This window comes from Mauremys mutica, chromosome 6 (genome assembly GCF_020497125.1).
Source record: "Mauremys mutica isolate MM-2020 ecotype Southern chromosome 6, ASM2049712v1, whole genome shotgun sequence".
NCBI lineage: Eukaryota > Metazoa > Chordata > Testudines > Geoemydidae > Mauremys > Mauremys mutica.
Genome location: NC_059077.1, coordinates 57,190,876 through 57,208,088, shown reverse-complemented (window position 1 = coordinate 57,208,088; position 17,213 = coordinate 57,190,876). Strand labels below are relative to the sequence as shown.

The following is a 17,213-nucleotide window of genomic DNA, read 5'->3' as shown; positions in this document are numbered from 1 at the left end:
AAGGTAGCAATGGAGGGGGGCCTGGGACATGGGCAGGGGTCTTCTTTTGCCTTCAACTTGGGCAGGACCCCCCACCCCTGACTTTTGGGAGTGCTCCAGCTCCCTTGCCCCAGGATGGGGCCAGCCTGCAGCCAGGGACTCCAGGCAGTTGGAGCCAGTGCTTGCGCCACCTACCCACCACTCTGGGGCGTGGGGGGCTGTACTGCCCACCCCTTTCCCCCACCAGAGCTCCCCCCCCCATACTGGGGGCTGTGCTCAGCTCCCTGCCCACCTGCCACTCTGGGGCTTGGGCTGGGGGCCGCGCTGCCTGCCCACCCACCAGCCAGGTGCTCCAGAGCTGGGGGAGGAGGTGGGCACTCAGGTGGCCCGGGGCTGGGTTGGGAGGGGCCTCTATACTCTGTCTGGGAAAGCAAGTGGGAGGGGACGGGCCCATTCATTTACCTACACATACTAAAATTCATAGTTTTTTGGTCTTGGAATTTTCTGGTGTCACTTTTTAGTTGTAATACCGAGTTCTGTTTAAGCATAAAAGTGACAAACTTCTTTCTGTATCACAAAGTTGTTTTCTAGAGAGTACTTCTGTTACTATTAGGAAAATATTAGCTGATTTTTATTTTGACTGAACTGGGGTTACTAATAAAGTACTCTATTTAATTAGTTTTAAGATATACTGCAAGTTACTCCTCTACAGTATTTCATGCAATAGCATGCAACGATGAATTTTTTTTTACTGGTTTAATGTTCCCATTATAATTTGTGACAGGGTCAGGCCAGATGGCTACAGGAGAGTGATCCTGTTGGTATCCAGCCAAAGGGGAGGATCCACAGGTCTGTGATACCAAATAATTACGTGGGACAACCAATGAAAAAAAAACAGGATCGAGAGTGAGGTCATAGGGCTAAACGAAGGGAACCTGATGGGGATACCGAGCAGAGAACCCCGGACAGCGCCCACTGCTCCTCGAAGGTGTCAAGGGAGCCAGCGGACGCCGCCCAGAGGAACTCTGCCCGGATGCATGAATGGATGGAGGAGCGGAAATAGGCCCCACAGTCGCAGGAAATCCCATTGGCCAACCTCCTCTCCCTGGTTTTGTAGATGGCTAGTTTGGCCAGGGCCAAGAGGAGGTTGATAAGGAGATCCCGCTACTTTGTTGGGCCACGGATGGGGAGTGCATAGATAAACAGGTGAGGGGAAAAGTGCAACCAAAAACGCAATAAGAGATCCAAGAGGAGCCGGAATAGGGGCTGTAACCTGGCGCACTCTAAATAAATGTGTGCCAGTGTTTCCTTCATGCTGCAAAAGGGGCAGGTGTTGGGGACAGGGGTAAACCGCGCCAAGTACACGCCCGTGCTGACGGCCCCGTGAAGGAGCCACCAACTGACATCCCCGGCGGGCCTCGGGACCAGGGCAGAGTATAAGCTGGCCCACCGGGTTACAGGAGAGTGATAGAAGGCAAATATATTAGCCCCAGGTTAAGTAAGTCCCCTTTCCCTGGGTAAAGTAACAGGGGAGGTTCCAGAACAATCAGGAACTTTCTGGAAACAATTAGGGCAGACAGGCTGATTAGAACACCTGCAGCCAATCAAGCTGCTAGAATCAATTAAGGCAGGCTAATCAGGGCACCTGGCTTTAAAAAGGAGCTCACGTCAGTTTGTGAGGAGCTGGAGGCAAGAGGTGCAAGGAGCTGAGAGTGAGTGCTGCTGGAGGACCGAGGAGTACGAGCGTTATCAGACACCAGGAGGAAGGTCCTGTGGTGAGGATAAAGAAGGTGTTTGGAGGAGGCCAAGGGGAAGTAGCCCAGGAAGTTGTAGCTGTCATGCAGCTGTTACAGGAGGCACTATAGACAGCTGCAATCCACATGGCCCGGGGCTGGAACCCAGAGTAGAGGGTGGGCCTGGGGTTCCCCCAAACCTCCCAACTCCTGATCAGACACAGGAGGAGTTGACCTGGACTGTGGGTTCCACCAGAGTGGAAGATCTCTGAGGTGAGCAAATCCACCAATAAGTGCAGGACCAACCAAGGTAGAGGAGGAACTTTGTCACAAATTATATATACCTTGTTAATCTAAGCATAACTTCAGAAAACCAAAAATCACCTGTACTTTAATATTTAAAATAAAACCTGCATTTTTTCATTATTTAATCCCATTTTTTATATTTGCTATTTCTTTTCCATTTATTTCAGGTTGTCGAAATGGAGTGGGGAGGTGAATATTCTCTTGATTCTTCCAACTTAGATTGTTTGTTAAACATTCTTCCTGGGGACCAGGAGTTTCAACAGATCCTCAGTGACATCGATGAGAAAATAAAGAAAAACTCTGCTAGGTAACATATTTTAAGTGTTTCCTCTTTTTGTCCAATGTATCTGTAAGTCATTTACATTTTTAAAAGATTTGTTTCCTTTCCTCTTTTTGTGGTGATAATGTAGAGTATTTTAAGTTATTTCATTACCAGTTTTGCCTTAATTCAGCCAACACTTGTGAGTTGTTTTTTTTTCATGGGGTGATGGTTGAAGCCTGACTAGACATATGAATCTTCAGTGCATCTGGCACGTAAATATCTTGCGACACTGGCTACAACGGTGCCATGAGAATGCCTGTTCTCACTTTCCGGTGACATTGTAAACAAGAAGCGGGGAGCATTATCTCCTGCAAATGTAAATACACCTGTTTGTCTGAACAATTGGCAGAAGAAAAAGTAGGACTGCGTAGACTTGCAGGCTCTAAAATTTTACAGTTTTATTTTTGAATGCAGGATATTTTTTTTTACATAATTCTACATTTGTAAATTAAACTTTCATGATAAAGAGAGCATCAGAGGGGTAGCCATGTTAATCTGGATCTGTAAAAAGCGACAAAGAGTCCTGTGACACCTTATAGATTAACAGACGTATTGGAGCTTATGCTCCAGTACGTCTGTTAGACTGTAAGGTGCCACACGACTCTTTGTCACTTTTTACATGATAAAGAGATTGCACTACAGTCCTATAAATAAGTCATGCTTTTACTTGTTCTTAAGCACATTTTCTTATTGGAATAATAGCAGAAGACTTTCTAACTTGCATATGTTTTGGAGTATACTTTAAAGCATTATTTGTGGTAAAATATTTCATTATGAAGAATGGGTAAATCTGCTATATTCTCTTAATCAGAAAAGATACACAACATTCAACTATGTGAAATCTCTGAATAATTATTCAGAGGGCATAATCTTTGCTCTGCCTTGGACTTTCGTGTCGGCAGGTCTCTTAATAGTTCTGTGTCTCAGTTTCCACTTCTGTAAAATAAGAATATCTTCCTCACAGATGTTGTGTGGCTAAATACATCTGTATTTGTAAAATATATGGAGATCCTTGGATGAAAGATGCTGAGTGTAGCAAGTCCAATGGTCACTATTTAAAAAGATAACATTTACCCAATAATACGACAGTAATTTCTTGTTTTGAGGAAGAAACTGGAATTTTAGATACCATTCTGGGTAAACACTGGCTTTATAACAGTAATGATTGTGTTATTATTCCATAAATATCTGAAGTATGCAACAGGGATTCAGCTGTGCCAAAGAAGGCATTTATGAGACTTCAGAGGATACCTTTGATGAAGTGTGATTTAGGATTGTATAACTTAATGATGAGGCCTTCCTAGCAAAATTATCCATCTTATTCAAGAAAGTCACCTATAGTATGCACCCACAGAAGTTATACTTTACAGTTCTTTCTTTTCTGCTGAAGTTAATCTAACTGAAAACTGAATTTTTATTACATCAGCATATTGCTGTTTTTAACAAAAGGTAATACATTTCTTACAGAGTTATTAAAAATCATTTAATCTTTACAAGAGTCAATTATAGTGATAATCCTACAATAGGGATAATAATTAAAATCTAGCAACTATAGAATTGCAGTCCCCTTCATAGTGCTATTCCCCAATCTGTTGACATCAGTGGAAATTTGGGGCATACTCAGAAAAGTCCAGTTGATATCCTTACAGTGTCATAAGTATCTGAAGTTTTGAGTTGCTCTGCATGAAATGTTACACATCCAAGAAGGCCACCATCAGCATTTTGACGTGTGTGTATGACTGGTGTCTTTTGTTACCTCTTGTGCTTAAAAGGTTTGTGAGGGGTTGGGCCATTTTTTTGACTGCAGAAGTAGATCCCAACTGTTTGTTGCTTTCACTGTCACTTTATATCCATTTACATAACAATTTACATTTTCAAGTCTCTCTCTCTCTCCCCTCCTCCCTCTTCCCCCCAAATAGTTGAGATTGTCTTTAGCAATTCTAGTTCCATAAATTAGAAGGGCTTGCACCTATGAACTTTGGATGGCCCAAAGAAGAGAGGCAATGATTTTGTCTTTTGCATTTGGTATCAGTGTGTGGTATGATAGCAATACAAGCCACTGATGCTCTTACTGTAGAATTCTGAATTTCTACAGTCTTATTTTTCAACAATAGCAGTTCAGTCAAGAAGATCCTGAGGTTACCAGATGTTATTTTGCATCGGTAAAATGTTGATTTCAGGAATGGAGAGGAGCTTAACAAAAGATGAACAACATTTGATGTGACTTTTTATTAAAAAGAGTATTTTATTGCTAATATATTATAGGAAAATAAATCATTTTCCAGTTACCATTGATCTTTGCAAGTAGTATGATAAGGGAGCTACTCTGTTTGTTATGTTCATGCAATTGGAATGCAATGTATTTTTCATCGGATAGATTTATGTTTTTATTGTACTACAGAGAATAAACATAATACTGTACAGCATGTATATTTAAAAAAAAAATAAAACAGTATGTGAAAATTATGATCCAGAAGTGTGTAATCACTTGCACACTCATTCATGGCCTTCCAACAGAACAACTTTTACAAAATTGTATGACGTGACAAATCAGTTATGTTCCACTTACCAACAGCAGTTGAATTATCGCCAGTATTTTTGTGTTGTAATTGTTGTATTTTTCTCATTGTGGTATAAAGAGGGGGAAAAATGACCATCTGTGCAATATGTTTTTTTTCTAAGTTTTAAGGGAAAAGATGGTTAACACATATATAAGAGAACTTTTATTACACTTGAACTTTAACTTTATTTTTATAGCAAATTATGAAGGCAGCGAATTTGACCATTTTCAGTGCTTGCCAGGTTTGTGTGCCCAAACTAAGCCTTGGGTTATTTTAAGGTGAAGTCATGTTTCACGTTTTCATTGTAGGGTGCCATTTCTTTCTCTTCATCTCCTTCTACCCGACACACATTTGAACTTTATTATATTTAGGTAACAATACTTTCATTGTCTAATATGGAAGTTTCAGAATTCTTAATGCAGCTGATGTACAAATACTCCACAGGAATTAAAAGTTCAGCTGACATCATTGTACGATTAGCTTTTTTGTTGTTGTAATTAGTGGAACACTAGGAAATAACCGTGTAGGGCTTGAAATCATGCTTATGATGCAGCTCTCCTCAAAAGTGACTGTGTAAAAATGGTAAAAATGAATTCTTAACAGATCTTTGTGTATTCAGTCATGTCTCCTTACTTTAAGTGGATACATTTTTAAACTGCTTTTTACTCCTGATAGCTCTGCAGAGCTAGCACAACTCTATAAGAGTGAGGTAGATTTCATTCCTTCTTTTGCATACACAACAGAATTATTTACTAAGATTCAATCAGTTACATCTCTGCAACCTCATTGAAGACTATGGTTTCGGACAGGTGTCACTAAGGCCCCAATTTGGTCTGCAGAACTAATGCACAAAAGAGAAGGATTGATGTCTAGATCTCAGGTTGCGTTTGCTGTGGTGACAGTTTAAAAAAAAAATCCACATGTAAACTGAACATATTTGATGTGGAAATGACAAACATGGATCCCTGCAACTCCATTTGTAGAGCCTCTTTTCAGAGAAGAACTTGACATAAAGCATGGTTTAAGTTCAGTGATGACTGAACTGGGTATTTATTCATTTCAGTTAGCCTTTTACTGCTGACCTGCATCCAAGATTTTAATATGTTAATAATGATAAAACAGGCAAGATTTGAAAGCAATAATAGGCATCTTGCATTATCTTTCTCTGTTGTAAGTCCTGTTTACATGTGTTTCTTTGCCCCACCTTTGTGTGTTATGTTTAATTTAACTTTTTCAGCTCGTCAGGACAGATATCTGTTAATGTTTTCTAAAAATCACTAGGCACACTTATGATTGCATAAATAACAAGACTTGGTTGACCAGAGTGGACTGCATTAAAACTGGATTTAAAAACCATGCATATGATGGCAAATCAACTGCTTAAAAAATCCCAAACTGATAGGGTAAGCTAGTTATGCCCCTTTTGTCAGGAGTGGAAGGAATAGATACATCTAAGTGGCTATAAACATATACGCAGAAAAAAACAGTTAAAAAAACATCAGCAGTATAACAAAAATGAAAAGTTATTCACCAGCTCAGGGTTTTATCCTAGATCTATAGCTGTGGATTTGGAGCCTAGCCTTCTTCAGAGTAGTCTCCTCCTATTCCAGGATCAGCAACTTTTATGGCAAATCCATTGGTCACCAATGTAAGAATAAACTTTTAGCTGTTTGTTTGCTGGGAACAAAGTGGTGGACCCAGTTACACATTGTAGTCAGAATATGCTCTGAAGTGTTCTACATAATGATGTAGTTGAGAGAATGTTTTTTAACTAAGGCTTTCAAGCGATTAAAAATACTAATCGCGATTAATCGCACTGTTAAAAATAGAATACCATTTATTTAAATATTTTTGATGTTTTCTACATTTTCAGATATATTGATTTCAATTATAACACAGAATACAAAGTGCACAGTGCTCACTTTATATTTATTTTTTATTACAAATATTTGCACTGTAAAAAACAAAAGAAATAGTATTTTTCAATTCACCAAATCAAATACTGTAATGCAATCTCTTTATCATGAAAGTTGAACTTACAAATGTAGAATTATGTACCAAAAAAATTGCATTAAAAAATAAAACAATGTAAAACTTTAAAGCCTACAAGTCTACTCAGTCCTATTTCTTGTGCATCCAATCGCTCAGACAAACAAGTTAGTTTACATTTGCAGGAGATAATGCTGCCCATTTCTTATTCACAATGTCACCTGAAAGTGAGAACAGGCATGGTAGTGTTGTAGCTGGCATCACAAGATATTTAACATGCTTGTTCTCACTTTCTGGTGATATTGTAAATAAGAAGTGGGCAGCATTATCTCCGTAAATATAAACAAACTTCTTTGTCTTAGCGATTGATTGACCGAGAAGTAGGACTGAGTGGACTTGTAGGCCCTTATGTTTTGCATTGTGTTGTTTTTATTGCAGTTATGTAACAAAAAAATCCTGAATTTGTAAATTGCACTTTCACAGTAAAGAGATTGTACTACAGTACTTGTATGAGGCGAATTGAAAAATACTTTTTGTTTATCATTGTTACAGTGCAAATATTTGTAATAAAAAGAATAATATAAAGTGAGCAGTGTACACTTTGTATTCTGTGTTATAATTGAAATCAATATATTTGAAAATGTAGAAAAGCATCCAAATATTTAATACATTTCAATTGGTATTCTATTGCTTAACAACGCGATTAATCACGCTTAATTTTTTTAATCAAAATTACTTTTTTTGAGTTAATCGTGTGTGTTAACTGCGAATAATTGGCAGCCCTGCTTTTAATTTGTTTGTAATATGTTTTTGCCTGATTAACACACAGGCTGGACTAACAGTGTTAGAACACAGTGTGGACACAAGTAAGTTTTTAAACTGTATTTAAGTAAACTTATTAAACTTTTTGAAAGCATTGTGAAGGTTCTTAGGGACACGCCATCTTAACATACCCATGTGTAAATTAACAATAAAAACAAAACTTCCTCCTACACAGACTTAATATATCCCGTCTTCTTCAAGTGATGGTCCCTATTGTATTCTACATTGGGTTTATGTATGTGCACCATGCTCCCAGAGCCAGAGAATTTGAAAGTAGCTTCCATTAGTCCACACATGTGCCCTGGCTCACTTTGTGCCTCTGACTTAGGGGATAAAGGGCAGGGCAGACAGACCATGTCTGTAGTTCCTTCTTACCGCTACATGATCCGAGTCAGAACCTCCAGTGTCCGTAGCTTCAGCTTCTTCCTACAAGATAAGGTTTAGCTTTAGCTTTGTAAATAGTTTTAGCAGCATATACAGTTTTTACAGTTTAGTGATTTTATAGATCTTAGTGTTAAACTTAGCCTTCTTTTGCGGGGGAGAGGGGAACCCGCCACCACTTGTATGGGTACTGGACTATGCCCAGAACTCAGAAATCCTGGCTTCAAACTTTGTGCTTCTTGCCTACGATCTTTCTTGGTCAGTGATGACTACCAGTGCTGCCTGTACTGCCTTGGGGAAGCCCACATTGCAGCGAGGTGCAGTATCTGCCAATCATTCCCTAGCTGTACCTGAGAAAGGTGGGAACTTCATCCAGAAATACCTCATGGAGAAGACCATGAAGTCTCAATCAGATCCAAGCTGGAAAACTGCCCTATACATCAGCCTGATTCAGCGCGGAGTGTGCCTGCTGCTGCAAAATCCAACTCTGGTATGGGACAGTCTGCTTCCACAGACCACCCTCCCCCGGGGGAAGGGGATCTTGTCAGAAGTCCAGAAAGCACTCTCATAAGCATGAGACTAAGTCTTCCTCTAAATCCACTTTGAAGAAGTCAGATTCGGCTCTTAGCAAGCCCATCAACTTGGCCTGTGAGGATTTAGGATATCCTAAGTCCCAGAGGCACAACAAGAAAGTCCAAAAGCATTGGGCTACATTGGTACCGGACCACAATCCATTGATACCATCAACCTTAGGACCTCCCAAACCCCAGAATCCGCCAGCACCAATGATGACCGATCATTGCCAACTTTGCCTGTCCACAGCACTGTCTTCCTTGGCAGTTACACAATCTCCTCCAGCTCCTGCAGCCTCTTACACCCGGGAGCACTGAATCCATTGCCACTACACTGGATATTTTCACTCTCCCGGATCCAGAATCTCCTACTCTATCGGGTCTCTAATCTCTCAGGTCCTATGAGTTCTATGCAATATCTGGCAAGACAGGCCACAGGTTATCCTGATCGCCCCCTACTGGCCCAAATTGTTTTGGTTTCTCAACCTCCTACAAATGTCATCCCAAGTGTACCAATCATCCTCCCAGTGTTTCCCAAGATCCTGACCCAGTGGAATGGCAAGATCAAGCACCTCAACCCATGTCCACTTCACCTCAGGGCTTGGTATTTGGATGGGCATCATCCTTAGAACATTCATGTTCCACAGCCATGCAAAACATCCTTTCTAGTAGCAGGAAGGATTCTATTAGATGTTACCTAGCTAAATGGAGGTACTTTTCTTCTTGGGTCAAGTCAAAGGCACGTCCTCTAGTCCTGAGGCACTGAATGAATGGGAAAGGCAGTAATATTTTGAGATTGGTACCTTGGTCCGAAGAGAGAATTCACCTCTAAAAATAGTGTGTAGATTTTCTCTTACATAGATGGTCATCTACTGTACTGTCAACATTTATACCTGTAGTACACTTTTTGTGACATTAGAGCTTTTGAAAGATACTGGAATGATAGTACTAACATCCTCTATTTAACAAAAATAGGAGTATCCCTTACCTGCCAGTCTTCATTAATTTGCTTCTAGTTCATAAGCAAGGATTATCACTGAGCTGAAAGGATAGTACAGTTTTATTCCTGCTCAGTCTTTATTCTGTCTGCAAAGAAAGACGCTCTTTGGGATGTGGGCACTGATTCCTTATGAACTTGCCTAAGACCACCAACTCATTTCACAGTGGCCACCAAACAGTCAATGGCTAGCAAATAGCCAAGTCAGTCCGAGGATATTAGAGAGGCAAGATGGAGGAGGTAATATCTTTTATTGGTTCAACATCTTTTGGTGAGAGAGACAAGCTTTTGAGTCTACAAAGAGCTCTTCTTCAGTTCTACGAAGGGTACTCCAAGTGTCACAGCAAAATGCAAGATGGAACGGATTCACACACTTTGTCTCTCTCTCTATAACAGCTAGCAATGATTTTTAGCCATTATTCACCTGGGTCATATTGAGATCAGTAATTTCAAATTGAAAAACTCCATTTTCTACTACCAATCCTCTGAGTATCTAATCCTTTACTGGGAGCATAAGATTTCCCTCCTACTTTTTAGCTGGCGTAAGAATGTAGGAGAGCATGTTGGAGCTACATTCTAAATAAGTTAGTAATAAGACTATTACTGGAATACTGTGTGCAGTTCTAGCATGCATACTTTAAAAGGGATGTTGAAACATTAGATAGTCCAGAAAAATGCCACAAGATTTCTATAAGGTTCGGAAACTCTGCTGCACAGTGGGATATTTAAGAAGCCAAGTCAATCTATTTAGTTTAGCAAAGAGAAAGATATACGTGTGATCCTAAGAGCACCCTAGTGCCAGTTGATGCACTGTCATCATGATATATATCTAAAAGATGGCATGTAATATATCACTGGTAAACTAATAACTCACTGATCATTAATACTGTCTGATGTGTGTACAATAAATTCACAAAGGACTTTATAGGTATGTGCTGGAAATATGTTTTTAAAATGTATTTGGCAAGCAATCCCTATGCCGCACTTGTTCCAACCAAAGGAATGTCTCCTATGTAAATTAAGCAAGGTGTGACTAAAGAAAAGAAAAGTACATATACATACAAGGTAAACAAAGCCATCAGGAGAGTAAGTGAGACAAGACAGCCACTTAATCTCAGTTGCGGATGGGAGACTGTACTCCCAGGAAGCCTTCTTGCTTCTCAAAGCAAGGTCAATGAACTTTGGGAAGATAAAATGAGAGGGAAAAAAAGCCATTTTGGCATCCTTCACCCGAGGAGAAAAAGGAACTGATCACTTTGACATCTGTGAAGGGTCCTGGCCAAAGTGTCTGGTCAGCCATGCTGGAAAAGAGACTTGGTGAGAATCCTTTCTTTATTCCTTGCATTTGGTATCACTTAAACCTATGACTTTTTGTTTAATAAACTTGTTTTACTTTTACTATAAACCAGTTCAGTCTGTTGATTAAAATGAGTGTCAAGGTAGTAAGCTACTGGGTACTGTTTCTTTAAAAGGGGCAGTGAACTTAACTTCTGAAAGTGTTCTGCAAGAGGGATGTAAAGTACAGAGCAAATGGTTTGGGGGAAATTCAGGGCTCGGGAGGGCATTGGGGTCACCCTGCAAAAAGTAACTGGGTGGTGGAAGTCAAAGGTTGACTTGCATGCTTGTATACTAATGGCTGGAGTTGCTGCTATAGCATTTAAGGCACCCAGAATTTGCAGAGCAGGTAGCAACACAACCCCTTACTGGTCTGACCCCCAAAGTCTCACAATGAGGTAGCTTGATCATGGTCTTTAGAATACCCTCTGCTTTCATGAATCATCTCCCCGTTCAAAAATTTAGTTTAACAGACAAAGGCACATCAAGATCCAGTGACTGGAAAGTGAAGTTAGACAAATTGAAACTGGAAATAAGGTGCATGTTTTTAGCAGTGCGGGCAATTAATAATTGGAACAGTTTGCCAAGAGATGTGATGGATTCTCACTCACTTTAAATCAAGATTGCCTTTCTAAAATATGTGTGGTAGTTCATCCAAAAGTTCTTGCCTTGAAAAAGGAATTACTTGGTGAAATTCTCTGTCCTGTATTATGTAGGAGATCAGATCCTTTCGGGTCTTAAATCTGAGCAGTGGATGTATTGAGGCTGCAAGTTTTTTATAAAAAGAGTAACACTGTCAAATTCAAATTTGGAAGAATTCCTAGTTTAAAAAAATTGATGTCTTGATTTTTATTTCTAAAACTTTTTTATTGTGGCTCTGAAGCATCAACATCCTCCTACAATTGCCTGTAATCATGGCACATGTTCTTAATTTTGACTGCATGGCAGGCCTCTGTTGTAAGATGAACAGGAACTTACTAGCTGTAAGTTTGCAGTTCCCTAAAAAAAAGTTTTTTTTTAAGGAAAGCCATTGCAAGAATTACTGTTAAGTATCTTCCCACCACCATGTAGAGCAAGTCTTCTGACCCATCACAAATGATCAGATGAGTTTTCCATTAACAAATCCTGCTGAGTTTCTTTCTTAACAGGTAGGTTTCTTAACACATAATGCACTAAAATAATTAATAATAAAAAGTGCACGTAATGCTTTTTGTGTTCAAAACACTGTAGAAACATTATCTACTTAATTGTTTTTCTAAAAATTCTAGCATCCTTTCATGGATATTTGTTAGTAATATTAATACAAATGTAAGATCCTAAAATTCAGATTTGAATGGCCTAAAGCAGGGGTAGGCAACCTATGGCACAGGTGCCGAAGGTGGCACGTGAGCTGATTTTCAGTGGCGCTCACACTGCCTGGGTCCTGGACACCAGTCCGGGGGGCTCTGCATTATAATTTAATTTTAAAAGAAGCTTCTTAAACATTTTTAAAGCCTTATTTACTTTACGTACAACAATAGTTTAATTATATATTATAGACTTATAGAAAGAGACCTTCTAAAAACGTTAAAATGTATTACTGGCACGCAAAACCTTAAATTAGAGTGAATAAATGAAGATTCGGCACACCACCTCTGAAAGGTTGCTGATCCCTGGCCTAAAGGATCTTAGGTACTTATGGCACCTTTAAAGTATGTCTACACTTGGAGCTGGGGTGTGATTGCCAGCTGGAGGAGACATACCTGTGCTAGCTCTCATCTAGCTAGTGCACTAAAAATAGAATTTAGCTGTGGCAGCACTAATTCTCCTAATTTCAGTGCTGTTTTACAGCTGTAAAATGAGTTCAGAATGTAGTGGTCAGGCATCCACATCACAAAATGTAGCCTTAAAATTATTATTTGGTAGTCAGAGCAAATAGGGCATGGGATACAGAATCTGAACTATTCTTTCTTTTAAGAGTGATTTCTCCAGATTAGGATGAGACATATCAGCAGGGCCAATTGGGGTGAGTGGGGGCAGGAGGGGCATTTGGCCTGGGCCTCAAGCTCAAAGGGGGCCTCAAATTTAGACACTTGTTGTGAAACTTATCAAATGCCAAAAAATGAACTTGTTTTTATGTGCATCCCTATCGGACCAAAATGTGACACACTCTCTCAGCTTAGAGCTGCAAATTTAAGCAAATTAGAGATGTGATTTGGTAAAAGACATAATTTTTTTTGTTAACTGATACAAATGTTGTCATATTTAAAGAGTTAAAAATGTTCATAAATATTAATAAAAATCTGCCGGTTCTGATGGTACAAGATTAGACCGTGATGAATGTGTCCTCTCAGATCAGCTGATTATATAAACAAACCACTACTAGTGGCTGGTGCTAGATCAAGTGCATGTTGAAAGATAAAGAATTGTTACATTGTTAGTGTCTTTATAGTTCTATGTCTAGTTGACTAAGGAATTATTTGTGTGAGAATTACTCATTATCTTCATGTGATAGCTAAAAGAGATGACTGGTTGGTTGGTTGAGCCCTAGGTTGGTAGCTTGTCCATCATAGGCTTTCGTAGTCTATAGGCCCAGATTCAAGGTGAAAATTTGTGAGGGCTGTCTTGTACAGTGAGTTTCGTGAGGACACACGTTTGAAATTTTTGAACAAAAGTACTGCAAATGCATCAGTTCTCTCTGATCAGTTAGGATGGAGCATCAACAGAGGTTGGAGGAAGGTGAAAGACCGAATACCATCACATGAGAGTTCAATGTCACACAAAGAAAGCTATGTTGCATGGAAATCAGCCATTTGGGCAGCATCAGCTGAAAGTTCAGTTCAGAATTTACTCTTGATTGAACTCTCTACAGAAACTAATAACTGGAAAAAACTACTTAAGCGCATCCTGAATGTCCTCCTTTTTCTTTTCTCAGTGGGGATTGGCTTTCTTTGGTTCCAGTCAACGTACTGGCGATTGTCTGGCTACGCCGAAAGAATGACAGGAGACATTAGATATGGGTTTAATAAGGCCGCAACTTTATTATTAGATAGATGTCTGGGACCAACCTGGAGGATAAAATGTGCAGTGCAGGTGAAAAATTTATGTCCCTCCAGCAGATCCACTGCTGGGACCCTCCAATTCCAGCCAATTCCTAGGTGGTGAGTCACCCATCATGCTGACTGCTTTTCCAGCAGTTTTATGTCTCTCCTCCCCCAAGCCAGAAAGCATTGCCCTCTTCTCCCAGCCAGCCAGACAAACCCTCTTCCCCGCTTAAAGTGCAGGGCAGAGATCATGCAAATGGAAACTTTCTAGGCATAGTTGAGCTCCTCAGCAAATATGACCCACTTTTATCAGAGCGTGTTAAATGTGTTTGAGAATCGCAGGAGAGTCAAAAGCACATGCAAGTCCATTATCTCTCCACACGCATACAAAATGAGTTTATTGAGCTATGTGGGTCATTTGTACAAACAGCAATTCTTGAGATTCAAAATGCCAAGTATTTTTCAATCATTGATGCCACTTCAGATTGTTCTCACAAGGAACAGACTACTATGGTTATTCTATATGTTAAGATTGTAGACAGCTCAACATTTTCAAATGAAGAAAGGTTTATTTTGTTTGATAATTTCACAAGAAAAACTGGAAAAAAAATTGCTGCTTGAGTACTAGCAATTCTAGAAGGTATTAAGTTAGATTTTCAAGTCTGCATGGTCAAGCCTATGACAATGGATCTAATATGGCTGGAAAGTACAAAGGTGTACAAGCAGTTCTGTATTTTCTCCAGCTGTGGAAACCGCACACTAAACCTTGTAGGTGTTGACTGTGCTGAATCAATTATTTACTTTGGAACTGTTCAGCAAATGTGCAATCTATTCAGTAGCAGTCCACAAAGGAGGGAAATTCTGAAGCAATATCTTCCTGTTTCACTGCATGGGATGTCCAAAACTAGTCTGCATGGATTGTTGGTTTTCAACCGGTTGTGCAGCGTTTGAATTCAGTGAGAAAGGCTTTAAATGAGCTTGAATCTCTCAATCTCACTGCACAGGCTCGAACTGAACTTCAGTCTATTCAGAAGCACATGTCCAAATTTGAATCCATTCTGATGTCATCTTTGTGGGTGAAGCTATTTACAATGATCCACCAAACTAATCTGGTAATTGAAGCACACAATGCTATACTTGATGTTGAGAGGGATAACATTGAAAGTCTTATCAATGACATTCAACAGATTTGTGAACAATTGGGTGTGATCCTGACTGTGTCCAAATTAGTAGCACAAAATATTGGCATTTCATCTGAGTTCTCCACCAATCGCAACTTACCTACTGAATCCAATGCAAAGCAGCATTATAGGGTCAGTGTCTTCCTTGTCATCATTGACTCTATTCAATCAAGTCTTGCATGTCAGTTTGAGTCACTGCAGCTAATTTTTACCCCTTTTGGATTTCTTTGGCAGTTCAACAGACTGAGTAATGAACATCTACTTTCTGCAGCTGAACAATTGCAGCAACAGTACAACAAAGAAATCTGAAAAGATCTCAAGTGACGGTCATCTTCCTCAAACTAATATATTCCACAAACTTTTTAAATTGGATTGCAAGCCAAAGGAACTGCTTCAAGAAGAACTCAAACTTGGACTCTCAGGGTTGTTTCCTAATATCACAATTGCATTGCATATTTTTGTCAGCTTGCCTGCCACCAGTAGCTTCAGGTGAATGCACCTTCAACGTGTTGAAACAGGAAAAGAACTATCACTGTTCAACTATGGGACAAAAGCGTTTGAATTGACTCTCCATACTTAATAAAAACTGTGACATTACGTGAAAGCTAGATTTTTCCTCAATAATTAGTGCATTGATTTGCACAGAAAAGGGCTAGAAAACACATTGGTTAAATAAAAAAATGTTAAAATTATGCATCACTCTTTTTTGGTGCCTTATTTTGTTTGTGTGTCATTTTTTATTTTGATTATGGCTAGGGGTCTCAAAAGCTGGAAGTGGCCTGGGCCTCTCTGGACCTCTGAGAGGGCCTGCATATCAGTATGGCAAAGCTTGCCTTGCCAGTTCCTTCATGTGACTGATTTTGCAGCTAAACAGGACATAAGTCTTCACTGCTGTTAAGAAGTGACACATTCACTGTAAAAATCATCTTTCAATAAGGGTAAGTTATCCCAATGATTGTGGTGATTTAACATTGAGTGACTTAGGAAGTTCCAGACTGAGTTTTCAGATTAAGGCATACCTGCACTTTTTGCCGTTAAGTTACTCTCTATCCTCCATTCTGCATTGTCAGAAATGTCAAGATGATGGAGTTGCAGGTAGCAAGGAATGTGAAGGGTAACAAGAAGGGTTTCTACAGGTATGTTAACAACAAGAAGGAGGTCAGGGAAAGTGTGGGACCATTACTGAGTGAGGGAGGCAACCTAGTGATAGACAATGTGGATAAAGCTGAAGTCCTCAATGCTTTTTTTGCCTCGGTCTTAACAGACAAGGTCAGCTCCCAGACTGCTGCATTGGGCAACACAGTATGGGGAGGAGGTGAGCAGCCCTCAGTGGTGAAAGAACAGGTTGAGGACTATTTAGAAAAGCTGGACATGCATAAGTCCATGGGTCCGGATCTAATGCATTCCAGGGTGCTGAGGGACTTGGCTGATGTGATTGCAAAGCCATTGGCCATTATCTTTGAAAACTCATGGCGATTGGGGGAGGTCCCGGACGATTGGAAAAAGGCAAATATAGTGCCCATCTTTAAAAACATGAAGAAGGAGAATCCGGGGAACTACAAACCTGTAAGCCTCATCTCAGTCCTTGGAAAAATCATGGAGCAGGTCCTCAAGGAATCAATTTTGAAGCACTTAGAGGAGAGGAAGGTGATCAGGAACAGTCAACATGGATTCACCAAGGGCAAGTTATGCCTCACCAACCTGATTGCCTTCTATGATGAGATAACTGGCTCTGTGGATATGGGGAAAGCAGTGGACGTGATATATCTTGATTTTAGCAAAGCTTCTGATACGGTCTCCCACAGTATTCTTGCTAGCAAGTTAAAGAAGTATGGGTTGGATGAATGGACTATAAGGTGGATAGAAAGCTGGCTAGATTGTCAGGCTCAGCAGGTAGTGATCAACAGCTCGATGTCTAGTTGGCAGCAGTATCAAGCGGAGTGCCTTAGGGGTTGATCATTTTGTTCAATATTTCATTAATGATCTGTATGATGGGATGATTGCACCCTCAG

At 39.9% G+C, this 17,213-nt stretch overlaps 1 protein-coding gene across 9 annotated transcripts in view; it reads left to right on the top strand.

Annotated features, from left to right (window-relative positions):
• KIAA0825 (KIAA0825 ortholog) overlaps positions 1 to 17,213 on the top strand; it is a 429,759-nt gene that overhangs the window by 93,511 nt on the left and 319,035 nt on the right. For 8 of the 9 annotated variants that reach the window (XM_045022167.1, XM_045022174.1, XM_045022166.1 and 5 more), the window contains exon 3: positions 2,186 to 2,325. In XM_045022167.1, the coding sequence (XP_044878102.1) occupies positions 2,195 to 2,325 (131 nt within the window). In that variant the 5' untranslated portion in view covers positions 2,186 to 2,194. Of the gene's footprint in view, positions 1 to 792; positions 829 to 2,185; positions 2,326 to 17,213 lie in introns of those variants that run through there. The other variant, XM_045022168.1, reaches the window with a different exon arrangement.